Source organism: Plectropomus leopardus, chromosome 13 (genome assembly GCF_026936395.1).
Source record: "Plectropomus leopardus strain MGB_pleo_1.0 chromosome 13, ASM2693639v1, whole genome shotgun sequence".
Classification (NCBI taxonomy): domain Eukaryota; kingdom Metazoa; phylum Chordata; class Actinopteri; order Perciformes; family Serranidae; genus Plectropomus; species Plectropomus leopardus.
In genome coordinates this window covers 25,352,155-25,379,939 of record NC_142188.1, presented here as the reverse complement: position 1 = coordinate 25,379,939, position 27,785 = coordinate 25,352,155, and the positions used below count along the sequence as shown (strand labels likewise).

Sequence of the window (27,785 nt, the reverse complement as noted above, 5' to 3'; positions counted from 1 at the left end):
AGACAGAAGCCCAAGACTCAGCATCAGATTCTTTCAACTGCTCATCATCCAAATTGTCCTTTAGCCACAAATCTGATGCAGCCTGGCCTCATGCAATAACATGCAACAGCTAAAAGGCTCAAATGGAGAAATCTCTCAATTATTTGACTTGTTAAATGTATAATTAACCTTCCTTCGCAGAGGATGACCTTGTGTTCATGCCCACTTAGTGAAATGGAGTGATAATTGCAGGCAAACAAATGAGTCCAATTGGAAAGAGCTGACTGGGAGGAGGTCCTGCCGGTCTAGTCTCAGGGGGTATGCAGACAAGAGACAGACACTGCCTGGTTCATCACTGCATCTGGCTCAAATCTTGGTCAAGACCAAGAATGACGTTACTGTACCAACCTCAGCTTGAGGCCTTCGCCAGGGATGTTTCTACATTGTTCTGCTCTCCTGCCAAAAGTTCATTTCCATGTCCTCTTGTACCGGCTGAGCTGGGAGCTGTGGTTTTAATGTCATCAGCAGGGTAACGCGACCCAGTTTGTGTGGTGTGCCTGTCATTTAGTTGAATTCAAACTTGGGAAGAGGTGGTTTTTCCACTCCACTCTGGCCAGCTATCCTCTCCGCACACATAAACACATGGTGAAGTCACTGGAGCTAAGAGGGCTCCATGAAACCAAATTTTCAAGCTAACTGAATCCAAACATTATGGAGACCGAGAACTCAACAAGAACACTATTTCTTAATGATAGCTGGAATCATCACAGTAGGCTAAGGTTTATTCCAACTCACATAAAAAGAGAAAAGAAAGTACCTTCTCTATATTTCTGCTCACCTCAAGGCAATGAGAAGAGTTTTCAGGCAGTGACTCATTGATGAAATCTTCCAGGGGCTTTGGTTGGCTGGTCTGAGTGGGAGCGGGTGGGGTAGGAGAGACGATGGAAGAGACCCCATCAGTGTGTTGTCTAACTTGCTCTTTCTGAAGACGTCGTTCCTTTCTTAAGTCTTTGGCCTTCCGACATGGTGGCCGGCCAGGATCAGCTCCAAGCCCTGCTCCCAGAGAAAAGAGAGAAGAGGGGAACAGCTGTCAAATCTTTCCAAAAAGTACTGGTTAGGTGGTGGGCCACAAAAACATCATTCTTAATTGATCTTAGCAGGGTATTTTTAATGCATTTCCAGGTGAGAGTATGGAGGGGGAAAGGCAATAATGAGAATTAATTTGGGATTCATTTTTTGGATACGGATAACAAGTTTTGCTTTCATGCTGCCGTCAGACTTAAAGGGACAGTTCACACCAAAATCAAAAGTACTTGATTTCCCTCGTACCTGTAGCGCTATTTATCAATTTAGATTGTTTTGACATGAGTTGCCGAGTGTTGGAGATATCAGTCATAGAGATGTCTGCCTTCTCTCAAAATGTAATGGATTTGGATGATGCTCGGCTCGTGGTGCTCAAAGTGCCAAAAAAATACATTTGACAGCAATGTTTCTTTCCAAAACTCCTGACCCAGTAATTTAAGATAATCCACAGAACTTGTTGTGAGCAGTTTCATGTAAGAACTACTTTTTTTCTACCAAACTACATCTGGCAACCACATCATTGCTCAGAAGGAAGCATGTATCTACTGCTAGCTCACCTAGCACTAGTGAGCTAGCTCACTCTATGGCTCGGCCAAGGAGGACACCATTAATGTTTACATCCCACCCTAACACAAGCAGAAGCCTCTCATCCATGAGTAGATGCATGCTTCTTTCTGCATGGTGATTCAGTTTGTGGGTGTAATTGGATGGAAAAGAAAAAAGTTCCTATATGAAAATGCTCACAACAAGGTCTGTGGATTATCTTGAGTAATCGGGTCATGATATGTTAAAACAGACATTGCTGTTGAATGGTTGATTTTTTGTATTTGGTGCTTTGAGCACCACAAGCTGAGTGCCAACTAGTTCCATTATATTTGAGAGAAGGCAGACATCTCTATGGCCGATATCGCCAACATTCACCAACTCACACCAAAAAAGTCTAGACTTCTAGACTGATAAATAGCACCAGAGGTAAGAGGGAAAACATGTACTTTTGACTTGGGGTTGAGCTGTTCTTTTAAGACTTAACATAGAAGTAAGAAAGGTGGTCATTTCAAGCTGCTGGTATTGATGAAAGACAATTTTGGGGCTGATCTTGTGAGTGTTAAACCATGTTTCCGATGGATTTTGCTCCTCTGGGCAAATGGGCTGCCATGTTTACCTTAAGTGTATCCCAGCATAAGAAACCAGTTTCAACAGAGAGGCCTATGGAAGTCATCCCCTCGAGTCCCTGCCCAAATAGTCTTTACATCACATCTTTGCTTAGGAGGCTATAAAACAATATGATCTTCCCAAATGATTTGCAGCTATCCAGTGTGTATTTATAAAGGAACAGAAGAAAAAGAAGACATAATTAATCAAAGATAACAGATTTTAGTTAGCTATGTGGGCACATGGATGAGGTAGTTACTAGCAGAACACACACTCACACACTTCCTCCGTTTTTTTCTCTCAACAAGACCAACATGTACATTCTCTAAAGCAACTGAATCTCTATTTCCGTCTCCCTGCTTCTTATCCCTCTTCTCCTCCTCCTCCTCCTCCTCTACCACCACCACCTCCTCCTGGGTTCTTGCCAAGCCCTCCAGCTCTCCGGGCATCCCATGTCAACAGTTTACACGCCCACATCCTGTTTGGAGCAATAAGGAAACGAGAGCCATTTCCTGCTTGTCCGATTGCCAGCCGCCGCCATCAGCTCATTTACTAACTTTCCCCTGTGTTAACGTAACGCAGAAGGGAGGGACGCCCGGTCCTGACAGGGGGAGAGGGAACCTCTGGCACTGGCCAAAGTTCACTGGCAGCGTTCAGCTTCAGCTGACTCAAGTCGTTTTCTACTGTAAGGTACAGCTTGTGTCCTGTGAACTGTAAAAACAGACCACAGCAGGAAGTATAGGCATTTTCTGGCTTATTTTGTGATTTATGTTAAAATTCTGACTTTTGAAAGTAAAGGGTCAACGTACAACTTGAGGACTACAACAATCGCCAATTATTCTAGTGTTATGTAACTTAATTTTAATACAGCTAAGACTTAAGTTTTGTGTCATTACCTGCTGTGTTTTTGTAAACATTTTTTTTCACATTATAACACAAATCTTACTATTTAGTAGATGGAAAATGACCCGTTTCTTGTATCATCTCAGTGTCCCTGTTTCCTGTATTGGTCTTTAATAGTAAATGGCACTCGAGGCACTAAAAGCTGGTGAGTATTTCTGAGCAAACTGTCCCTGATATAAACATCCAACCCTGAGAGTTAAAGCGTAGTGAAATGGTTTTCATCTCTTTGAATAAATATGACAAGGTCAAGACAGACCGGTCACACAGAGTCTGAACTGTGTTCATCCCACCATCTCAACCACAAACACATCAGCCTTTATCCACGATCACTCTGACCACATGCCTCTCTTCCCTCTTATTGCACTCTCCCTACACACACACTCTCTCTCTCTCTGTCTCACACGCACAGACACACACAGGTACTCCTGAGGACAGTGTATACGGCCGTTGAGAAGATAAAGTCTGACAGATCAGTTCCTGTGGAAGGCACATGCTCCCGCTCCAGCAGTTAGCACTTCATAAAAGCTGTGACACTTTCCCTCCCCGCTTCCCCAAACACACATACAACTCTCAAAATCAGCCTAAACTGTCTGGCATTGTGACATTACTGCTTTCTTGCATGTAAACACGAGGAGACACTGCATTAATTTACTGTGGGAGGAGGATGCTATCATCTGTAAGCAGCCAGTAAATACATAACATAGAGGTATGCAGTGTCACTTTATCATTTTACAGAGAGTATTCTCTTGGGAAACTATACTGTCTGTACTATTTATTCTGCTTACTTAAAACACACACCATACTGCTTCCTACAATATACAGCTTCCTGCTTCTTACAGATGGATGCTAACATTTAAACTATACCATAATCTGGCACATTGACGGTATTAACCCCTGACTTGCACTCAGTTTTTGTTTTGTGTCATGTCAGTATAGTATATGGAGTTAGCCTCTAGTGTTCAATGTGAGGAAATGCAACTCTTCATGGATAGCAATACCACCACAGATATAGCAAAAAAAAGTTAATTTTGAGTATTTTTAACCATCCAGTCGAGTTAAAATGTACATGGAGCAGTACAGAGGCAAAACAGGACCCATACTGCATGGCGACAAATAAATAAGGAGGTTGGCCTGTCAGGTGTGTAGCCAGTTTTGTGGACTATTTGAGAAAGCATGTATGATACATTCTGTACGTACTTTGTATGATACACAGCTACCATGCTGACAACATTAGCTAGCTGATTAAACATGCAATCAAACTCTGGACCGGGACAAAAAAAAGGAAGAAGGAGTTTTGCAATTACATCAGAGATAACTGACGCTCTCCTAGGAATTAATGGACTTCCGGTTGACTCACATACGTGCACAAAACTATGTGAAAACGAGGCGTTGGCGCAATTAAAACGGTCTCAGCTTGCATGTCAGTACAGAATAGCTGCATACAAATACCTTCGTATACCATATACGCCAGTAAAATTTCAGAAAGGTTTGAAGGTACAAAAAAATAGACTGCTCCCAAGCCTTTTTGTACCATTTTTGATACCACAGGAGAAAAATGACACCAGATATAACATTATTTTTTTATATATATAAAGATAAATATAACAAGGCTGAGCAAGGAAGCTACATCTTTTATTTTTCAGAGCAAAGCTGAATGACTGCAGCAAAAATTAACAATAGGAACAAATAAGAAAGCGCAGCTGGTACCAGTGTATTGATACTGCGAAAATGAGTTTCAATAGTATAATATCTGTCGATACATCAATATTTTTGACAACACTACACTGTCTTCAGAATCGAGTTAAGACCTCATTTCAAACTGATATAAACATATGAGCAAGTTTCACTACTTTTTCAGATCCTAGGACAGCTTTGCAAAACACAGCATTCCATACGTAGCCTGCTGCTGTATCTGTTTACCTCTGGCTTTGCTTGAACTGTATGGAAAATGGGGAGCCATGTTTTCTCAAGCTAGAACTGGAAGCTGCCCAAAGCTGTAAAGCGCTCCAGTCATAAAACTAGAGCAAAGATATGTCCAGGTGTTTTCTGTTGGAGGTGAATTAGGGGGGAGTGGAGAACCACCGGCCCGACATAGTAAATCCTTCTTGCTTCCTCCTTACTTGCCTCCTGAAAAGGCGTGTTATTTCTGACAGTCTGAGGAAGCAGACCATGGTGCTGACACAGGAGTAAGAGCAGAAGGACACTGGCACTGCTTAAAGTTTTCTCTGTATGTTTATGTCTACATCTGGATGTGCCAACACCAAGTTTTCCTGCTCCAGTGTGCGTCCCTACCTTTTGATTAATGAGCGTGGGGTCTTGTTCTCATTAGAGGTTTGAGAGGGGAAAAAGTGGTTGAGGCCTGAAACACGAGCAGTTGTTAGAAGTGCTGCTTCCTGTGTCTAATAGAAGTTTATTATCTCCTTACTGTGAGTGTTATTTATTCATTACTGTGAGTTGGCTGTAAGAATATCCTGTACTGCAGAGTAAAGAGGAGAACAAGACAGATAAGCTCAAAGCAGACACACTCCTGCAAACACAGACATCAGCCTCATTCAACGTGCTGCTGCACAGGGGAGGCTATTCAAAAGTGAACAGTGACACACAGTGGTGGGCACTGGTGCTTCAGCTATTGTGGAGCACCACAGTGGCAGTCTCATAAATGATTCTAGTGAATGGTCATTATTTTAATCAAATCTTAAGCTGTTTAATGTGTCTCAGTTTTTGTTTTTTGGTTTTTTTGTTTTTTTTTTAAACTTGTGTCCTGCCTACATGAGCAGGTTTATTCACAAAACACTTAATGAACCTTCCTCTACCACCTGCTACGTGGTGTAATAAAGTTGAAGGTGACAGGAACATCCTAGTACTAATAACACACAGTGAAAATACTCCATTTCAAGTATGAAAAGTATAAGGTCTCATTGTGCAGTAAAATGTTCCCTAAGTAAGTAAGTGTTTTACTACTATATGTGATGTTTTGGGATAATATTACTGCTGCATCAATGTGTAAGTTGCACGTTACTGAGGGAATGTTTAAGATTGTGCTAACTTGGTTGCCAATCCATCAATAAATCAAAATGTTTGCCTTCTTCTGTGGGGGCATGCTTAAAAAAAACATTTTCTTTACCAATTCAAAGTAATACAGAATGACTAATTTATTTGCAATTGGCAATTTTGTGAATGAGGTATTCCTTTAAGGCTGCATAAAATACTGTACATTCAGCATAAGCTGCCAAAGTTCACTGAATAATGTAGAACTGCAACTAACAATCATCATGATCGATTTATCTGCCAATTATTTCCTTGATTTACTGATTCATTGTTTGGTCTATAAAATGTAAAAATGTTGAAAAATGTGTGTTAGATTTGTTCAAATTGCTCATTTTATTCAATCAACAGTCCATCACCCAAACATATTTACTTTAGTTTGCTATCAAATTTGAGTGACAGAAGCATAAAAATCATACATCTGAGGAGCTTAAAGAAGAACTCAGTGAATATTTGGTCATTTTTGCCAGAAAAAAGTACCGAAAGGAAATAAATGAATATCAAAAAGAGGGTTTTTTTTTCTAATCAGTTAATCGACTAATCATTGCAGCTGGTTCCTGGTTTGTATGAAAAACAAAACAAAAAAGCTGCTGTTTAAATAAGTAAAAACTCAGGAAAAACTGTCCCAATAAAGGAAATTATGAATCATAAATAATGCTTTGTAATGACATTACTAATAAGCAACGATTATTTTAGTACTCAATTTTCAGTAACAGCAAAAAAACACATTGAGGTTGATGAGCATGATCAGCTGAAAGGGAATCAGACTTCTTACCTGGTTTAGGAGCTTTGGCTGTTGTTCTTTCATCTGAGACGGACACCGGATCCCTTCTTGATGTTTCTGAGCCGGCAGGTGCGGCATCCGCTACCTCCTTCTGAACTTCTGTGATAGCAGGACACTCTGGCAGTTCCTTCTGAATGTCTGTGATAGCAGCACACGTCACGTCTGAGTGACACGCTTTACTCGGTTCCTGTGGACCTGCTTCTTCACACACAGAGTCCATTGGCTCCCCTGCAAAAGCACAAAAGTGTTTACACCACATAATGTGTACTACAGAGCCACAGTGCCAACACTCTTTTAAATTTGTGTCCATTTCTTACTGTGGTTCCAACCATGCACTTTGATGCATACACAGTCCAATAATCCATTAGTGTTGGCTGCTGACTGCGGCTTTTCTATTTTTTCATGCATATACTATATATCAATACAGTTAGATAATACATATGCATTAAAAAATCTCACCATCATCCTGTATTTTTGGCAATTCCCCTTTGGAAATGAATTTGTTAATCTTCTTCAGGATTTTCTTGTGGGATTTGGTAGGCTGGAACTTTAGTGCATGACATCTTGACAGAGCGCACAAAGGTAAAAGTTATGTTAGAGGAGCAACATTTGTATTTGTAGTAATTTTTATTGTTATGCACATATTTAATAGGTGATTTATTATACCAAACTACCATGGGTCATCCTCTTGTGTTCCATGTTTTTCTGGTCTTGTCAGTTCTGAAGTAAATTGAATGGTAGAGAATAGAAATCTAGTGGGTAAACTTACCTGATGGTGTACTGTGGACAGCATGTCTTGTTCATTTTGGGCTTATAGACGTATTTCCCACTTCTGAAAAAGACAATGGCAGATAAGGTTTACTTTACACATTATCAATGACTTAAAAAAAACTAAATTGTGTTAATAAGCAAATTCATGAAGTAGATAATGTAAGTAAACAGGACTGCATGAAATAGCCACTCACCTTCTCCATCCTCGGTCTATGAGGTCTTGGTAGTCTTGTACTGTCATGGTGTGAGACCACATCCCTGGAGAAAACAAAAGGATCATAACTTTTTTTGGGGTTCTTATTGCCTTTAATCGATAGGACAGTGTGAGCGTGAAAGGGGTAGAGACAGAGGGGGAGACATGCAGCAAAGGACTGAGGCCGGACTCGAACCTGTGGCACGCTGCGGCGAGGACACAGCCTCTGCACATGGGGCGCTGCTCTATCCACTGAGCCACCAGGCGCCCCAGGATCATAACTTTTAAACATTTAATTAATATTTTAATAATTTGAATGTATACGATCAGAACATGCCGTCCAATGCCAAATTTATAAGAAATCATATTAGAATCCAGGGGTTAACTATTCGCTTGGCCAATTATCAGAGCCGATATTTGGCATTTTGCCGATTATTTGTGTCTGCGTTTTTATTCTAATAATCACCAATAAAATTAATCAATGAAAAAGCGTGCATATTACACTCAGCCAACACCAGGGAAGGCAGTCTGCAATTCACACAAAGATAGTGTCAGCATGGGAGGAACTTTACTTTGTAAAAACTCAAGGACCTATCTTTATTCATTATTTTTTAAATTAAATCTTCACTGAACTTTATAAAAAAGTTGCAGGGAACTTGCTGTAAATGATGTTGACAGTTTTAGTTTTGATTCAACATTTGCTAAGAGCATTTAAACAAAGGTTTGTGTTGGAGTTTGTTATATTTCAAATTCTAGATTTTGACAGAATTATTTTAATTTTTATTGCAAAAGCATATTGGTTCCAAATATCGGTTATCAGTCTTATTAAGTACTAATAATCAGTACTGGTATTGGCGTCCACAATTTCGTTTTATCTCAAATTACAGTGTCCTCCCCAAAGCATATTCCCGCAGTCCCCAGTGGTGACATGCTAATGTATTATTTGTGTCCGCAGCAGCTTGGATCCTACTTCCCAGAACTGAGGTCTGAGCGCCCCATTTCAACTCCTGACCTTCTCCACTGCAACCAAATACACAGTTTGCACACACACATGCACCAGAAACGAAGTCTTGACAACCACCATCAGATTACATCTAAAACCAAGGGAATTGACTGTACAACAGTTCACACAACACACACTGACTTTGCAACTGTGTATAATGTCCTATGTCCCAGGAGAGTGGTGTTTAGCCAGATTCCACAGAGACAAGGGGACGACACAGTGTGATCCAAGAGACACACTACAACAGCGAAACAGTAAATGACTGCTCTAAGGCTGGCAGATACAGCAGCAAGACTTCAGGTTTTCTTTTTAAAATACTTATATATTTATAGTTCAAGTATAATCACCATAATAAAGAACAATGTCAAAATCTGTGCCGCATTAATGACAATAAAAGTATTTGTGTCTTTATTTTTCACTGACTGAACTGAATAAATGGGTCACATCAGATCAAACGCATGATAAAATTTGTTCATACAATTTTTTGACAATGTCATTGATAAAACAGATGATTAAATGGGCAATCGTAAATGTTCATCCCACATTTGAGAAGGTAAATGTTCAGTTGTTATCCTTTAAATGAAAACACAGAACAGAAAGAAACATGCAGAATAAAAGGAGACCTTCTTGTTCTTTTCACTGCCATGAACAAGACTGACACCCGAGAACACAGACAGCATGTAGTTATAATTTAAGATCCTGGGGAGTTATGTTTAAATACCACATATTCATGCCCTTATCATATATTAAGTGTGTAATCCATCAGGGTTTTTGGCCCCTTTGACCAAAATTCTTGAGTCCAAAAATCCCCATGACCTCAGCAATGACAGAGCTGTCAGGCTGTCATATGAATTTGCATGTGAAATGCTAATTTTAGTCTTGTTTTTAAAAGCAATAAGTATGCTCAAAACGTGATGTAAAGAAAATATGATATATTTATAACACTGCGTATCAACTCAAAAGAGCTCGTCAATATGGGGCAGGACAGGAATGACACAAAAGTCGAAAGCTTGTCTGAAAAAAAGCCTGATAAATCAAGCTGAAAGTCCAAAGTTTAAAAAAGGTTATAGTGCAAAAAAAGCCATGGCATGTCAGCTTAAGTGCAACAGCGGCTATCGTCACAGCACAATGGGAGTGCCCTTCCATTGTTCACACCTGATCCATAAGGAGATCAGGTGTCTGTCATGCCTCCCCCGAGCCACGACAAACACAGTGACACAGAGGAGGGCAGATGTTGGTCTCTGTTGCGTGTGGTCGCATTTGCTTTGCATGTAACAACACTGTTGATAACATCACTGCACCAATCACACTGAGTGAAAACATTATCTCACTGAGCACCTGCTTGTAAAAGTTTACATTAGAAACACTTATCATCAGTATGTAAATACCAATCACTGTGTTGATCTGTAGACTGCTTTGCATGTTATCCAAGGAAAATACAAAAACTACAGCGAGAATATAATATAAGAAATTATAGTGGAAGAACAACTAGAAAATCGGAAGTGTGTTTTTTTGCTGAACCCTGAAAATAATTAACTGAACCTCAGTGGATTGAAATAATGTGTTGACCTCTACAGTTGTTTAGTGCACTTATTTAACCAGTATTCACACAATGAACCTACAGACTGACCTTTTACACTTCGCAGAATCACTCAGGGAGTACATTCTTCCTTCTTCCGCAGTACCTGACGTGACCCCATGACATAACATCCAGATTACCACTCTTATCTTAGATTAGAAAACAGCTCTCGTCTGCGGGCTCTGAGCCCAATCGCTCACTGACTGCATTAAGAACTCACTGAACCCTAATTATAGTCCACCTGTCTCTCCCCTGTTCACCTGCTCTGATGACACCATTCTGTCCCAAACAGAAAATCCCTTCCCATCTTCTTACTCAGATTTGTTTATAGCTCAGCATTAAACTCTGAACTTCTAAAAATGCAAAGTTACACTGACCTCAGTTCAGCTTTTAAATGAAAGCCTCTCAACACAACGTGCAGTATGGCAAATCTTAGTTCCCTTTAAGCTCTGCTCATCTGTCTTGTACAGGATTTTTATGGCATGTGACTTTGTGTCACCCTTACTCTGAACACTTTCATGGAAGACATCTTCTCAGCTAAATAACAGGTAGTAGGTAAACTGGCTACTTCTTGGTTTGTGGCTGTCTTAGATGCAAGACTTGAAAAATACCGTTTTTTACATATTTTTACTGGACTACTTTCACAATGTTTGTCAGATGACAGACGTTTTACATTCAAAGTTATGTGACTGTGAAAGACTGACATTTGAAAATCATCCAGACAAACAGATGTACACAAAGAAGTTTGTTGTTTTGAAATCAGGAATTTCAGGTGGGAGTGTTAAGTAAAAAGTGGTGACATGCCATATGAAATTTAGACTGTGTGAGTATAGAAAGAAAAGGAAGCATATCATATAAACCAACATAATTAAATTCTCAATCCACTGACTGTTTGGAGTCCTTGTTTATTTACATTATCACTACAAATAAACTATTTCAGGGTTCACTTGGAAGAGAGCCTAGGCCACCCATCACTACTGGATCAGGGAAAATCATTTCCACTGCAGCTGGATTGAGTGGTTTCCCCATCTCCTTAATCTGAACAAAAAACAGGAGCACTCCAGCATCAGTTTCCCAGCACAATAGGGCTAAAAATGAATTATTTGTACCGCTATGCTTTCATCTCAGATGATGCTGCTATAGTAACAATAACAAAGACGCACACTTTGTTGAGATTACATACAGTGCTTAAAATAAACAGGCTGTCTTCTGCTTAAGCATATTGCGAAATCTGTCTCATGTTTAATCTCCTGTTTGTGTTGCAGCAGTCCACTGATTATTACATTATGCGACCACCAGCATATTCATCTGTGCAGTGTTAAATAAAACCCATGTGCTCTTACTGACCATCAGTCAGTTAATATGTAAATACACGATAGCATTACCGTAAGTTATTTTTACTGACATGTAGAGGCCCCCAGTTCACAACACTGACACACTAAAACGAAAGCCAGACAGCTGCACTTTCAGTCGTGAGGACAACATCCTTGGTTTCCTGTCCTGATGCTTACCGGTACAAAGCTTAACAGGTCGTTAGCTATCGTTAGCTTGATGCTAGTGGATATGTTAACAAGTCTATTGCTGAGCTGCTAATGTTACAGAGTTAGTCTACAGTAAACATTATTGCCCAACTGAAAAGTAATTCGGAATTTTAAGTCATTCCGTTAAATAACTTATCTTATTTGAGGACAGGCTTGGTTTGTTTTCCAGGAAAATAAGAGTAGGGCTGTAGGATGCTAATGGCTAAAAACTGAGTTAGCTAATAACCTGACACCATCTAAGTAACGTTAGATGTATGCCAACCTATGTGGCTCTGGTCTCGAAATACAGAAAATATAGCATATATTGCTCAAATTCTCTGGCATTAGTGTTAAAGTACCGACATTAGATAGTTCTCTTACAAAACCAGATACTGTTCCAGCATGTAGACGGGGCTAGGTCGTTAGCATAAGCCAGTTCAGGGATACCGACTAGCTATGTCTCTTCTCTACTTGATTAGACACTTACCGTGAGAGAAGTTCCCTTCATCGTTTTTACAGTAACCACAGCGGTAGCCACAATCCCCGCCGAAATATTCAACTATCGTATAAGACTTGTTTCCTGCCATCTTTAGCATCGAGTCAGATGACAGCCGAGTTTGCCCGGTGTCAGGGCAAGGACTGCTGGGTGTCAAACCCCGCCCACTGCAGTTACGTCACCAGCGCTGCATGAAAGACAAGTGGGACTTCCCAAAAATACATCAATGGTGGGAGCTCCAACTCCTTTTCTGACTAACGATCAACGAAATGATCAACCACCTTTTTGTTCACATAATGTTCCCCTTAAATAATAAGTGTAAGGATAGCAAAAGAGTTATTAAAAGAGTCATCTGTTATGTAACTGAATAGCATTACTAAGTATTAAAAAACCCGCTTGAAATGTAATGTGTGCAATAACTTAAATATAGTGTTGGGGAGTGACTTGTTACATGTAACCAGTTACATTAATTAAATTACAAAATAAATGTAATTGTAATCATTTTCAGATACTGATAAAATATTTAATTAAATTAGTTACCAATCAAAATGTTCTGGATTACAATGAGGTTACATATGAAAATTAAATCTTTTGAGTAAAAAGTCTATATTTTGAATGAAACATTCATTCTGTTGCTTTACATCTTTTTGCCATGTAGGAATGCCTTCTTTGGGCAGATTTTTGGACAAAAAAGGCCAGTAAAGCCGTTGAGTCAAATTTGAGCGCAACATTTATGCACTTATGTTTTACTCTTCTCAGCTTTATAGCCGTGTTTAAAACATTTGTTAGTAATGAAAAGTAATCAACTGTTGCATTACTTTGATGAAGTCACTAAAATAGTTACATAACTTATTACATTTCTAAGAGGGTAAATAGTAATCTGTAATTAATTACATTTCAAAAGGAACCTTCCCAAGACTGTTTAAATAAGCCTATACACAAAATCAGGGTACTATGCTGCACATTTTTCTGGAATTAAAGGTCTAGTGTGAATTTAGGGGGATATATTGACAGAAAAGGAATATAATATAAGTATGTTTTCTTTATGTTTTTTATGTATAATCTACTGAAACTAAGATTGTAGTGTTTTTTTTAACCTTAGAACAAGTCGTATTTGCCCTCATAGGGAGCAGGTCCTCATCTACAGAGATCGCTGTGTTGTACCACCGTGTTTCTATAGTAGCCCACAAAGGACAAATCAAACACTGGCTCTATATAGGGCCATTCATGTTTTCACGTTGGCCACCAAAATTAGAGGCTACTCTCCGACAAGACCACTAGAAAAACACAGATTATTTTATATGTGATTGCTTTAATCAGTATTTTTACTGGTTTAAATCATCAGGTTGTTTTGGAAAGGAAGCGACCTCTGCGAATAATTCAGCTCCTGGTAAAAACCTCCTGAACGGACATGTGGATTGAAATGTCCAACTGCTTTATTAAGTATTTTTGCGTGCTTGAATAACCAGCTCCGTTAGTTTTGGAGAGGAGACCTCTGCAGGTAATTCAGCTCTCGGCAAAAACATCTTGAACAATGAACACGGAAGGAATTCTATCTGTGGGAGACGTTCCAGCTGGTGCAATCTGCAATCCTCACCCCTGGCTGCCACTAAATCTCCCTAAATGTTACACACTTTGTGACAGAAACAACACAAAACCATGAGTAAAGAACTGTACAGCATATTTATTAAACCATCTGTGCAAAGAGAAAGGACAGCAAAATAAATTTGGACCAAGATCCTGCACAAACAACACTTACAGTAAATTACAAAAAGGCCAAGGGAGAGTTTGTATGTAGAAAAATAAGTTAGAAAATCACAGCTGGGCCAATGATTTTATTCCTGCTACTATAAAAATGACCTTACAGAGGAAAGAGCTTTGTCTGTTTATACTGTTTGTTTCACCTGTCACACATACATAATGTTTTTTTAATTCTTTTTACCATAATATATTTTTCTCTCACCAGTCATGTAACAACCAGTAATTGTCTCAGAAGATTCGTATTGGACTGATCCCACAGGTTGATGCACAGATTTATAAAACCAGGAACTTGGTTGTCCAGTTAAAGTAGCCTCTGGTCTGCATGCAAGCTTTCTGCACCAACAGCAGACTCATACTGGTGATGAAGCAGCAGCCAAAAAAGTTGAAGTTCTACTGGCAGACACAAACCTTTACGTAAACTCTGGATAGACATCAAGTACCTTGACTCCTGTTGGTGGCTCTTTGGTTGAACACCTAATTAAAGCTCCCCTGGGGGACGGGGATGTTTTCATGAAGGTATTTCATACTGCCTTGCTCCGAGAAGTCAGCCACAGTGTGCCCGTCCCCTCTTAGGACCCATTTGGTTGTAAGAAGCCCCTCCAAACCGACTGGACCTCTGGCATGTATTCTTGCCGTACTGATGCCAACCTCAGCTCCTAAAAAATAAGTACAACAAAATTACACCGCAGCAGGTTAAATCCATTTACAATAGGACGTGTATTCTCATATTTTTCTTTGACAGCATATAGAAGTAAAGTTATACTGTACTCACCAAGGCCAAAGCGGTAGCCATCGGCAAAGCGAGAGCTGGAGTTCCAGAACACGCAGGCGCTGTCCACCTGCTGCAGAAACTGTTCGGCCGTCTCCTCATTTTCTGTAACAATGACATCAGTGTGGGAGCTGCCGTATTTGTGAATGTGGTCCACAGCGTCCTGCATGCTGTCTACCACCTCAATGCAGCACTCCAGGTCCCCGTACTCCGTCCTCAGTGACTTCACCTCGGATGGGCTGAAAGTAAGATAGGATGCAAACCGGGGGCCTGCATGGATCTTCACCTGAGAGAAAACAATGACACATTGTTTTAACAATAGAATAAAAAAATAATTGTACTTTACTGACCTCAATTAAGTGCCATCTTTCCCCCCACAGTTTGTTTATGATTCTGAAGCACAAACCATCAGCAAAATAAAAAATAAAAAAACGTAACCATATCTTGTATTGTTATGTGTAATAATAAGAGTGTGGAGTGCCGGTGCATCTTTCTTACATGTTCTGTTCTCAGCATATCAATGATCTGGTCAAAAATAGGAGTTCTCAACAAATCTCTGTGAATAAGGAGCGTCTCCAGGGCATTGCAGGCTGCAGGGTAGTCACATTTGGAGTCCCTGACTGCAATGACACATGAGTTAGTACAGGTATATTCATTCAGCAGTTTGTGCTTTACCCAAACAAGATAATAACCACGACTCTTGGGCAACATTTAAAGTAATATTAATTGCAACTGCCAGGTGTACTCAAAGAAAACATGAAAAAGATTTTTTTCCCCACAACTTTTAAATCACTGTGACCACACCAATGCAGAAATGGAAACATCTGTTAACAACAGCTACACATAGGGAGCACATACCAACATCAATAGCTTTGTCTATGCTGGCATCGCTGTCTATGTAGACGTGACAGACGCCCTCGCTGTGGCCTAGTACAGGAATCCCCTTAGCTGCCCTCTGGATGTTTCGCACAAGCTGGGATGAGCCCCTTGGAATGATCAGGTCAATCATCTTGTCTAGTCTGCACAGATCCTCGACATCTTCACGTGTGCTCACCTACACATCAACGTAAAGTTGATAATGTCACAGAACACTTGAGTAAACATGTCAAAATTCACACTGTGTTTCAATCTCACAATGCTCTCTGTTTTACCAGCTGAATGGCATCTGTCACTCCATGAATGGAAAGTGCCTCCTGGGTGAGTTGATGCAGAATTTTATTGGTGTTGGAAGCTTCTTTACCCCCCTTCAGGAGCAAAGCATTTCCACTGGCAATAGCCAGAGCCGACACCTAAAACACAAGATTAAATACATGAAAAACTGAGTCTGACTTCCAATGACAAAGATGTAAAAAGTCTTCCAGGCAAACAGCTAATGATAATACACGCTGCAGGCTGAGTGTTTGCTTTGACTGACCTGTGGGAGACAATCAGGACGCGACTCAAAGATGACGAGCAGGACACCGATGGGGACCGTGATCTGTTCCAGCTCGAGGTTGTTGGCCACCCTGGTTCTCCTCAGCACCCGACCCACGCTATCCCTGGAGGACACGGCTAGCTGACGGAGGCCGATAGCAAGGCTGTTGAGCTTAGCAGTTGACAGACTCAGGCGGTCGATCAGAGGCTGAGACAATCGACCTATGAGGACAAAGAATAAATGAATAAAAACACCAAAAAATGCAATAATCTATAGATCTCTGTAGAGACAATGTATTTTACTTTCTACAACAAAAGGTATGGGAGAACAGGAGTGAGAATGTTGCTTATCCAGTCTCCAGACGGTCTCTCTTTTTCTCTGCTAATGTGCCCTATAACACAGGGTACACAATGACACCTACAAAACTCATACATTTACAACTACAGCAACGTGTATTAGTAAGCCTCTTACTAACAACATGGCTGATGCACACCACAAGTTAGACAAATGTCAGTCAACACTGAAAACCAGATGATCCAAGCCTCCTTCATATGCCAGTTTCCCTGAGTACAAGTGCTACAGCTGAGTGATCCGTTGCATGTGGCTGTGGATTGAAGTGATCAGTGTCTTCTCTGTGCCTCTGTACCTGATGATACGGCTAACTCCATGTCTCTCTTGTTGGCACTTAGAATCTCATCTTTCTTCTCGGTAAGCAGCTCAGCAAGAGAGCAGATGATCTCCTCTCTCTGAAAGCAAACACACACACACCACAGCTTGATTAAAAAATACCATAATCAAGAGTAATTAAAGCTGCTGCCAGTACAATGTGAGCCTAATGAGTTTGGCCCCTGCACACTGTTGTGAGAATGATTCACTCTTTTAGTTTTAGTGCTGATACGGTTTGTTAATTTATTATATTTGCCTAAGAGATGCTCTCCCTCTGTTGTAATCTTGTCATTTAAATTCATTTAGGAATGATACAACGAGGCCAATATGCTGTATTTAGGGGACTTTATCTAATGTTTTAAATCTTGATATATCAGTGCTAAATATATAGCATTAAATCTTATTCCATTGTGTGAGTATGATTCTACTGTAATCAAACCTAAAACAAATGTGGACCCCATTAGAAAATAATCTTTAAATACAAAAAACATTTTAAAACCTAACCAACTGAGGGAGCAAGTAACTCACCTGTTCAGGGTTCAGGGAGGCCAAAGCCCTTCCTGCATGTCGGGCCATCTCTGTCTGCTGCTCCACAGTTGGACCTGGTGGTGTCAATAATACAGACATCAAATACAAAAACAACAAACACAACAAGCAGGTGAGATATTCAGTACAGACGGTTTGACCTTGTACCTGCAGGTTTCACTTCAGAGAAGAAGGTGCCAACTTTCTTCCCATCAACAATGTCCGTGATGACGTGGCCTGTGACTTTAGGATGTGTGCCGTTGGCGATGACGACCGACGTCCCACCCTGTAGTGCCCAGAGGGCTGCTTTCACCTGACAAGACAACATGATTGAGTATAATGCAACTTTTTCATTCTTCAAACTACACAGTCCTGTTTACACTCTGAGATAAAATATCGACTGTCATGCTGACCTTGGCTTCCATGCCGCCAATGCCGACTCTGGACTTCGTGCCGTACGTGATTGACTGCTGGTCTCCAGGATAGAATATATCAATGAGTTTGGCATCATCTGTTCCTGGGGGACTGTCATATAGGCCTGTGGAATAGATTTTTTTTTCTTTTTAATCCTTCACAGAACCAGAACACACATCGATCACACTGATACTGACAGACCGTATTCAAAGTTTCCATTAGCAGATAACTCGCTGACATAAAATGTTCATGAATAAAAGGAATGCAGTGATAGAATATTATTGCAAGTTGATTAATGACGGTTTTGATTCACTGTTTAAAGTACTCCAGCGATTAAGCATTACACTTCCTAAAAGTTGAGGAACTCACAAAACACAAACCTGGATGGGCTGATGCTTAAATATTCTGACTTTTAGGGCCTGTTTAGACATGGTATTAACATGTGTTTTGGTGATCTGAACATGACAGCAAAGACAGACTGATGTTCCGAGCAGTGCCTATAATGCTTCTCTAGATTACCACTTATGTTAAGATTTCATTACTGCCCTGCACAGTTATTAAGTCCACACTTTTGCCAGCTGCTCTGCAGCATGCCGGCATCAGTACAGCTGGAGGTATCACTGTCAGTAGAATTCAACATGTCTCATTCCATGATGCAAAATAATGGATGATCCCACAACATTTTGTCCAACTCAGCATATAATGGGTGCGTTCTAGAGCATTTGTCCTGCTCTGATAATGTAGTCGGAAATGCATAATGATGCATTAGCATTAACACTACAAGGGGTAAGCGGTCAGATGTGTCTTAGAGCATTTGGGCAGTGATGTGAGTGATCAGATCCCCATGCATCTTGGTGGTCATTTACACTTGTATTTGGCACAGTCCATTTGTGATGAATGCATGTAACAAGTCTAAATATGGCCTATGTCTCTAGTTCAGAAAAAGCTCAAAATGTACTTGATCCTGCATTCCCCATTATGTAACCGAACTCTGCAGCATCTTTAACTCACCGCATCTACCTTCCAATTGCCCGTGTCTTTAAAACCCTCACATTTCCAGTTTGTTACACAGGTTTTCTGTGAACAATTTAAGGCCCCTGGCAAGCCAATGAAACCCTGATTATAACATATATTACTACTATAATACATATTACTTTTTTAAACTCTGGAAAGCTCCCTTCAGAGCCACAGATGACACTATACAACTGTTTTGTTTTTTTTTACAGGTTGTTGTTTTTTTTTGTTTCACATCACAGCAAACTAAGTATATTTGGGGAGGTTACGATTGATAAGATAAAATAAACTATTTGCAGAGATTTCTTTGGGTTTTTGGATTACTTATGATGGGTATTTGGGATGTTTTTTGAAATGCAAATTAAATGATTTATTGGCGATAGAAAAAACAATCCTTAGCCGCAGCCCTTTGACATCTAATAACACACAATGAATACAAATGTTAATGCACAAATGTAAGGTAAATCATCACCAATCTCCCAATTAGCAGTGATTTCTGTACCTTCAACATCAGACAGGGCAATAAGGAGGTCCGCCTTCATTTCAACAGCCAGCCGTGCAGCCAAGCTGTCATTATCTTTGATGCTTATAACCTAGAATACGAACAGAAATTTCATTAAGCCAAAAGGAAAATTCCCTTATCTCACATTATACTGTATAATAACATCTTATCAGTTGCTACCATGCAACAAAAGCCTCCCAAACCCATTCAGTGAAAGGACAAACAACACATGTTCACCTTTTTCCAAAAGAAGATAACACAAGCAGGTCTGCGCACAACAAAATGGCAGAAAACAAGACCGCCACACTTTGAATTAGCAGAGAACATTTAAAGCAGCCTTTAAAATAAATAAAATTGTGTTTAAGTAAATCTATGTTAGTGAAGGTGGAAATGTAAACGAAATGAAACATACGTCTTTCATTTACACATGATTTAAGCACTCCACCACCACAATGCAGAGCCACATTCAGCATTCCCAACATGCCCTTCACACAGTACCCACATTTACCCCCTGTAGGTCACTGTTGGGAACAGGGGGCGGAACAACAGCATCATTGGTGTTGATGATGGGAACTATGTTCATCCGCAGCAGTTCATGAAGCGTGCTGTTCAGGTTGCGACGTTTCTGCTCATCATGGAAATCAAGGTTGGTGACCAGAATCTACAGAATAGGACAGAAATGTGGAGAAGCTTGTGACATTAAAAAAAAAAAAACCTCTGTTAACTATGAGAAAATGCTTGTTGTACTTGTGGAGTACATACTTGTGCAGTGCAGGTACTGTACTGTGTGAACATAGCTTCATACAATGCCATCAGACCACTCTGTCCAGCAGCTGCACATGCCCTTGCCTCCAAAACTGGGACTGACTGCAAAACAGAGATTTTACTTAAGTTAAAAGTCTATAAACACAATGCATATGTAATATTTAAGCATTTCTCAATGAGTCGACTTAAAATTCACAGTGTTAAAAACAATTACTCACCATTTCTTTGAGTTGATTCTGTCCAGAATGCAGGGCTTGTCTGACGCTCTGAGACAGCAGGATCTCATGTCTCAGTCTCTGCTTCCCAAATGCCACAGCGCCACTGGTGACAATCATCATCTCTCTGCCTTGATTCTGGAGCATGGCCACCTGACAGGAAACACAAAGGCTGTAACATTCAAGTTCTTCCTTCTCAACCAAGATCACTCCCTAAGTCCAGTTTGTTTCATAAGTCTTCCTTGAGCCCACGTATTAAAGTTCCTCTGTTGTCTGTGTCAACAATATTAATACGTTATTACCTGCTCTACTATTGAAGCCAGTCGACCCAGTGCCAGACCGCACTCATCACGTGTCACCACAGCACTCCCCAGCTTCACCACAATACGTTTGGCCTGCTTCAACTCACTGCGGTGAGCAAATGACTTCCCATGGGGACGTGGGACTGCAGAGGAAAAAAAAAATTTTATTACACATCAGCACACACCAAAGAGCACATTACAGTATACAAATCAAGATTTACTTACAATTGGCCTTGGAATACGCTCTGATGGACACTGGACAGACATTTGACTGCCAGATTCTGGATGGCAGATGAGAGCACAAGGCCAGCCTGGCAAACATTGCACTTTTACTTCAGGAGAGCTGTGATAAACAGAAACCAGTGTCAGGTTACTCTAACATCATTTCATCTGAGATAAGCAGCTTTTGGATATGATAAGACAGACTGTGTACTTGGCAATATACACAACAATGAATATATAAAGAAAATATTATATATAAAAATGAGTATTATCTATTTGTAAATTGTTTCAGTTTTACTGAAAAGCTTTGAATGATGTGCCATGAAGTTATCAGCAGGTTGGTGCTTGAACTTGACACACTGACCCACTGAAGATGATGTTTGGACTTGTTATCTTACACATATCAGCTAACGGGTAACAGTTAAAGGAAAATCCAGGGTATAGGTGCTGTTCATGCAAATAAACTCTACCATATGTGAAGCCATTTAAGCCTGAAAGTTAGTCAATAAGGCTAACATATTGCAGCTGAGTGCCTAGTGTCACTGCTGTCAACCCTGAGGCTAGCTAAGGCTAGCTAGCTTTAGCTATTATGAGCTACCTCACTGCCTAGCTTAGCGGCTAGTTAGACAACATGGACCCACTAAATGTTGTGCAAAATGACTCCTTACCTGACAATGTGAAAGTCTGGAAAACCAAACACAGCAACACTTGTGTGTGGACCGAAGGAGACACGTAGTCAACCGGACCGGCGCTGCTTTGCTGCCACATCCACAGCCCACGTTGGTTGGGAAGTGCCGTAATTGAGTTATGCACGAACGACGTGTACGCAGGATTTCCGGATATGTTAACGTAGTAAGAAAGGGATTTACGCAAATTAGTCCTTACGTACGCAGAGATGGTGCCTTTGATGGGTAGATGCTTACGTAGCTATGGGAAGTACAAGCACGGTGAAGGAGGGTAAAAATATACAACGCTGACAGCTCATATTTGTCTACTTTAAGAGATCAAATTAATCGCAACAGCAAACGAAATTATAACAAATGAGTGCAGACACCTTGTCGTACAAGACATCTGAATGGTTTTACGTGAGATACGTACATGTTTTGTAGTGAAAATATTGATGCAGTTAGGAACTGTTCGTTATTTATGAGAGTGGTGCAGAACGAGGGAGGCATTTTAGATAACTTTTTAGGCCCTTTTGAGGGAGTATTGTTTTTATTTGGCTTAGAGAGGGGACATTCAACTTTAAATAGTTGTAAATCTAATTTATTTTAAATATTCTCAGAACCCCAAAACCTGCAAGTAGATTTTAAATATATGTTTTCTTTACAAATAAAAAATTAAAAAATAAATAAATTCAACTCCCAGTCAACCTCCTACTTTAATAAATAAGGTATAGTCCTTTTTATCTTAAACACAACCAGTGTTAAAAATAATCAACACTCCTAAAAATTATTTCAGTCAAATAAACTGAATACAATTTAATAACATATAATTCATTATAGAAATGGGAACATGTTAATAACAAATTGTTGAGCAGAGGTTTGATCTGCATAACTATAGACCTACTTTAGGCATCACTGAATATTACTGTAAGCACTATTTGTGCAATATAATCTCAATTCAAGGTTAACTACAAATAATTCATTTAAAGAGGAAGACAGTGAGATAGGATTAAAAGCTCATAAAAAAGAACTTGAATTGACCTTAAATTCAGATTAGATCGATTTTTGAACAATGTACAAATAATTGATGACTTCGTTTACTTAATCCATTTTTTTGGAAATGTGCGATTCAGTTGTGTGTGGTCCCCTGAGAGTCAATGGCGTTAAATCAGCTAGTGGAAGATTTCATCTCATCTTCAGTAATCTGACACTGAGGCACATGAGTGGCGTGTGCAGCCTGCCAGGAGAGGCCTGTGAAACATTCATGAGCAGGAAGGCCAGGAGCACAGTGCACAGTGAGCTGCCATCACAGCCTCACGCAGCAGAGCTATGGGGACTGTTGAGGAAACTTTAAAGTGTCCCGTGTGCCAGGACTTCTTCACGGATCCTGTGACGCTGCCATGCAGACATGACTTCTGTCTCACCTGTATCCAGGCTGTCTGGGAAACAGATGGGTCTGATGTGGGTCCTTTCTTCTGTCCTGAGTGTCAGATTTTCCTCCAGTCTGACCTCACTCTGGAGGTAAACACCAGCCTTCAAGCGAAAGTAAAGGACTTCACCACTAACAGGCCGTCAACAGCAGAGCTACAGACAGCAACACCAAGCAGGGAATCATCTTCCACTGTCCTCTGTGACCACTGCATAGAGACATCATCAGTGGCAATAAGGACGTGTCTGACCTGTGATGCGTCTCTGTGCCAGGCTCACGCCCTGCTGCACCAGCAGAGGTCTGCTCTGAGGGAGCACACACTTGTGGAGGTGACGGGGGATCCGCTGTCTCTGAAGTGCAGGGAGCACCGTGATGAGCTCAAGCTCTTCTGTATGGAGGACAGGGTCCCTGTGTGTTGTCTCTGTGTCCTGGTTGGCACGCACAAGAACCACAGGGCGTCTCAACTCCATGACGCCTGCAAAGACTTCAAGGTGAATAGTGTTTTGTCGTCGGCTAATGCGTTTTATTTTCCTTGCAAATGTCATGATTATTGCTATATTTCTCTGTCATGGTATTTATGTTCTATAGGCCTGTTGTATTTCTGTCTTTAGAGCATGTTAGAGACCACCATGAATCAACTGCTGAAGAGGAGAAGTGAAGCAGAACATGCCATCAAGGACTTGGAGACGTTGTATACACAAACAGTGGTACAGTCAATTTGAAATAAATCTTTTCAAGCCTGTGAACTTAGTTAGTAAAAAGGAATGGAAAAAAGCCTTTGCTTTTTTATGTACTTGGGGCTATAAAAACAAAAATCAATGTGCCATTACCAAATGGTAATGGTAAAACAGAAAGAAAAAATCATAATTACAAACCATTTTCTTTTATAATGCTTGCAATATGTTAGCACACTTACATATTTCAATTTGAGACCATGTAATTAGTAGTATTAACAGTACAAGTATTATTTCCACAAATGTACTCTCAGTAACTAGTATTATACTCTGTGTTTACTTTAAAAAAAAAAAAACATACCCATGTAATTTATTTTGGCAAACATATGATGAAGTATATATTATTCAAGATAGTGAATATTCATTCTTTTTTTTCGTAAAAAATGTGAATTGATTATGCAAGCATCTCTCCTTCATAGTATCCTCGCTTATAATGTTGTTTTAATTAATTTCCTAGAAGTCTGCTGCAGATTTCCGTGAAAAAATCTCAGACAAGTACAGCAGGATCCGTGTCGTGCTGGATGGTGACGAGCGTCTGATGATGCAAATTATAGACGCAGAGGAGTCATACATGACAGAGTGGCTGGAGGCCCAGAGGGGCATCATGGAGACTCAGATCAAACAGATCGACAGTCTCAGAGCCTCCAGCAAATCACTTCTCCAAGAAACAAATGAGCTGCAATTCCTACAGGTAGGTTGCCGAATATTACGACAGTGTGTTTTTGTAATCATGTGAAAGTCTTGTACTTGACCTGTTCATTCTCAACAGCAAATCACAGCACTGAATCTTTGGTGAGTATATCATCACTCTATGTGTTTCTGCCTTCTCTTGGTAAGACTTTTGTCTTCTAACGGTGTTCAGTTTTTATTGTAGCGACCCTTTGGATTTAGCACCAATCCAAGAAGTAAACAAAGATCTGTGTGACCTTGAGAAGCTGAGAACAGTAGAGCGGCTGGTGGATGACCTCTCAGTGGCTCTCTCCCAACACTTTCCCCGAATGTGGTCAAGTTAGTAAAGAATCCAACATTTTGCTATCTAAAATCAACCCCCTCTATCTCAGTTGTGTACTGAATGTGGATTTTATATTTGCAGATCTAAGTTGTCCAGCTCTGGATTCCAAGTCAGCGCATCCGAAACTGGAAATATCCCAGGACAAGAAACAGGTGTACTGGAGAAGGGAGCCTGTCAGTGACGCTCCGAGTCCTCGGCCATATGACTCCCAGTACAGTGTTCTGGCTCAGGAGAGTTTTACTAGCGGCCGGCACTACTGGGAGGTCATCGTCCAGGAGAAACCATACTGGCTAATGGGTGTGACTACTGGGTCAGCTGATAAAAAAGACGGTCCAAGTCAGACTTCCTCCAGTGTGAGTGTGAACAACACATCCTGGTGCATCTACCATGGAGATGGACAGTACTTGGCATGTCATGATACCCAGGAGAAGCAGCTGTCAGTGGGAAAGAGAGTCAAGAAACTGGGCATACTGGCAAATCTCCAGAAGGGGGAGCTGTCATTCTACGATGCTGACACTACCACTCTGCTGCACTCTTTCTGCATGCAGTGCACGGAGCCTCTCTATCCCATGTTTAACCCATGCATTGATGTGAACGGACTCAACAAGCAGCCACTTACTTTGTTTTGGATTAAGGACCCCTGGGACTGGCATGTAAACGAAGACGAGGTTAAAAAGTGAAATTAAAAGACAACCTTAAATGACTGTTGCGAACAAAGTTTTTCATGCTGTAAAAGATGTGTAGCTTTCAAACTTACATGAACGTCACCAGTTTTTCTGCCTCAGTCTGTCCCAGATGACACTAACATTATGATCTAAGAATTCACCTACCTCTATATTAACATATATTTCTCATTACCAGGAGCGCTGGAAGAGAAATCAAGGGTTAATATACTGTATTGTTGTGTGCGTCTTGTGATCCTAGAGAGCTGTGATGTAAGAAATAGTTAAGAAGAGATATTTAAAGTTTTTTAGTCTAGTCCAGTGGTTCCCAACTGGTCCAGTCACAGGGTCCAGATTTCTCCTTAGTCAATTAGTTCAATGTCCATATATTCTAAATGATCACATATTCTATTTTATTTTTTTTTTACGAAATGTAAACAACACATCGACTTAAAAGACAAAATAAAACATATATCAAGAATAAACAGAAATACACTTAAAAATAAAAGCTCTATGCCAGAAATTCACTGTACTTTAAAATAAAGTGTTTTTTTATACAAACTTCACACGTTTAAAAATCATTTAGGGGCCATTCAGAATAGACCCGTGACCCACTTTTGGACTGCAACCCACCAGTTGAGAACCACTGCTCTAGTCTATGATCCATAGTCGTATCTATATTACCCATTCAGTGTCATGTATGGTAAATATTTCATTGAGTAGTATCGTGTGCATCCTCAACGATTGTTTATGCTGAAGACTAATCTGTTCGCTCGGCAGATTAGCAGCTCTCATGTTTGACTTGATGTGGTTCAGGAAGTAAATGACCCGTGTTTAAACTACTGGCTCATTCTTTGTCCCACTGTCCCCTCAGCTCATCAGACCATGGACTGCATGCGTGCCGCCGTTCTCACATGTCAGTGACCTTACAGAGTTGCTGCCCTACAGCGAACACAATAACCAGAAAGGCCAATCATCTGTCACCAAGGACAGTTTCATACACTTTAAAGCTGGAGCGTGTTTTGCGGTTCATCAACAGAACCTTGTCAGCTCTACAAAAGTGTGAGAATATGCAACCCTATTTGATTTTGAGCAGTCGTCTTGTGTACTTGTGTATAAAAGACATGTTCATGAAAACCTGGATGGGCAGCTAATAAATTTGTAGATAAAATCCCTTTTGGCACATTCATCCACTATGACTCCCCTTCTCTAGGTCAGGGGAGTTGCTATGAGTGGGGCCCAGTGAGGACAAAACATGAGGCAAAGAAAAGCATGAAGGGACAGCCAAGGATGAAGTAAACTATAAGAAGCCTATATCAGCATGATGTAAATATCCTATTTCTACATATGCTATTCATGCTTTGCCATCACTGATACATTTGGTGACATTTCTTCAATTAATTGTGATATCTTTGCTTATTGTTAGAAGTTTGTTTTCTTTCATTAATCTCCTATAATACTACAAAAATAACGTAATTCTTGTTGAGAGACAACTTACAAATAATGAGCTTGATTGAAATAACTTTGTGTCATATTTTCTGAAACTAAGTGATAGTTTGATTGAAGTGATTCTGAAAGAAATGATTCTGAAAGAAGTACATGAACCAGATGAAAAAAAAATCATGTCCCTTCTGCCCCTACAAGTATTCACTAGAATCAGGCGGTGGTGCACAGAAAATGGCCAGTGACAGCCGATGAATCTCTAATGCAGCTGCCAATCACGTTAATCATTGCCAGACTGTCAAACTAAACAGTGCTGATCAACTATTAACCAAGACTTTATTACTGCACTGTTTATTTTTCACCTTGAATGTTTTCAGAAACATATTTTAGTGTACTGTTTACCTGTGAAATGAGAAAGTTTGTGACTATACTTTATGGTTATATTTATGAATGCATTTGCTTTTTAAAATGTCTACTGTTTTTATCTGTGTGTTTTTGTTTTATTAATCTTAGATTATCATTTTATTTAATTGCATTTATTCGTTGTTTCTGCTGGTTTTAGATTTGAGTGTCTCATTATATTGTTACTTGCTGGGACCTCAGTACTTAGTTTTGTTTCTTTTCATGAACCCCATGTTTTGGAATGAGAGTAAACCTTCTTGGTCTTGATCTTCACTCAGCAGCCATGTTGGAAATACCGCCCACTGGCCAGACCAGCTTTCTCATTTTACAGCTAAACAGTACACTGAAATATGTTTCTGAA

At 40.2% G+C, this 27,785-nt stretch overlaps 3 protein-coding genes across 6 annotated transcripts in view; 1 reads left to right on the top strand and 2 right to left on the bottom strand.

Annotated features, from left to right (window-relative positions):
- ate1 (arginyltransferase 1) overlaps nucleotides 1–12,699 on the bottom strand; it is a 66,357-nt gene extending 53,658 nt beyond the window's left edge. The window contains exons 1-6 of one of the 3 annotated variants that reach the window (XM_088086338.1): nucleotides 12,500–12,699; nucleotides 7,912–7,975; nucleotides 7,716–7,778; nucleotides 7,406–7,509; nucleotides 6,938–7,174; nucleotides 818–1,032 (exon numbers count right to left, since the gene is read on the bottom strand). In XM_088086338.1, the coding sequence (XP_087942464.1) occupies nucleotides 818–1,032; nucleotides 6,938–7,174; nucleotides 7,406–7,509; nucleotides 7,716–7,778; nucleotides 7,912–7,975; nucleotides 12,500–12,608 (792 nt within the window). In that variant the 5' untranslated portion in view covers nucleotides 12,609–12,699. The remainder of the gene's footprint in view (nucleotides 1–817; nucleotides 1,033–6,937; nucleotides 7,175–7,405; nucleotides 7,510–7,715; nucleotides 7,779–7,911; nucleotides 7,976–12,499) is intronic. The other 2 variants (XM_088086337.1, XM_088086336.1) reach the window with 2 other exon arrangements.
- A 1,473-nt stretch (nucleotides 12,700–14,172) lies between these two features.
- Nucleotides 14,173–21,903, bottom strand: LOC121942952 (delta-1-pyrroline-5-carboxylate synthase-like). Of its 2 annotated transcripts, none has more exons than XM_042486269.2 (17): nucleotides 21,746–21,903; nucleotides 21,081–21,198; nucleotides 20,856–20,998; nucleotides 20,557–20,706; nucleotides 20,336–20,440; nucleotides 20,076–20,234; nucleotides 19,574–19,664; nucleotides 18,057–18,181; nucleotides 17,812–17,956; nucleotides 17,647–17,720; nucleotides 17,099–17,198; nucleotides 16,453–16,673; nucleotides 16,190–16,327; nucleotides 15,897–16,092; nucleotides 15,537–15,658; nucleotides 15,042–15,324; nucleotides 14,173–14,925 (listed from the first exon to the last, which is right to left on the bottom strand). In XM_042486269.2, exons 2-17 carry the CDS (start codon nucleotides 21,175–21,177, stop codon nucleotides 14,744–14,746), a joined length of 2,331 nt encoding a protein of 776 aa, XP_042342203.1. In that variant the 5' UTR covers nucleotides 21,178–21,198; nucleotides 21,746–21,903; the 3' UTR covers nucleotides 14,173–14,743. The 2 variants fall into 2 exon arrangements, with proteins under 2 accessions (XP_042342203.1, XP_087942886.1); XM_088086760.1 differs by having other exon boundaries at nucleotides 20,082–20,234.
- A 921-nt stretch (nucleotides 21,904–22,824) lies between these two features.
- LOC121942874 (E3 ubiquitin-protein ligase TRIM39) lies at nucleotides 22,825–26,703 on the top strand. Its single transcript, XM_042486166.2, has 6 exons — nucleotides 22,825–23,662; nucleotides 23,783–23,878; nucleotides 24,363–24,596; nucleotides 24,675–24,697; nucleotides 24,780–24,913; nucleotides 24,999–26,703. The coding sequence occupies exons 1-6, from the start codon at nucleotides 23,072–23,074 to the stop codon at nucleotides 25,595–25,597; spliced, it is 1,677 nt and encodes a 558-aa protein (XP_042342100.2). The 5' UTR covers nucleotides 22,825–23,071; the 3' UTR covers nucleotides 25,598–26,703.
- Nucleotides 26,704–27,785: the final 1,082 nt, after the last annotated feature.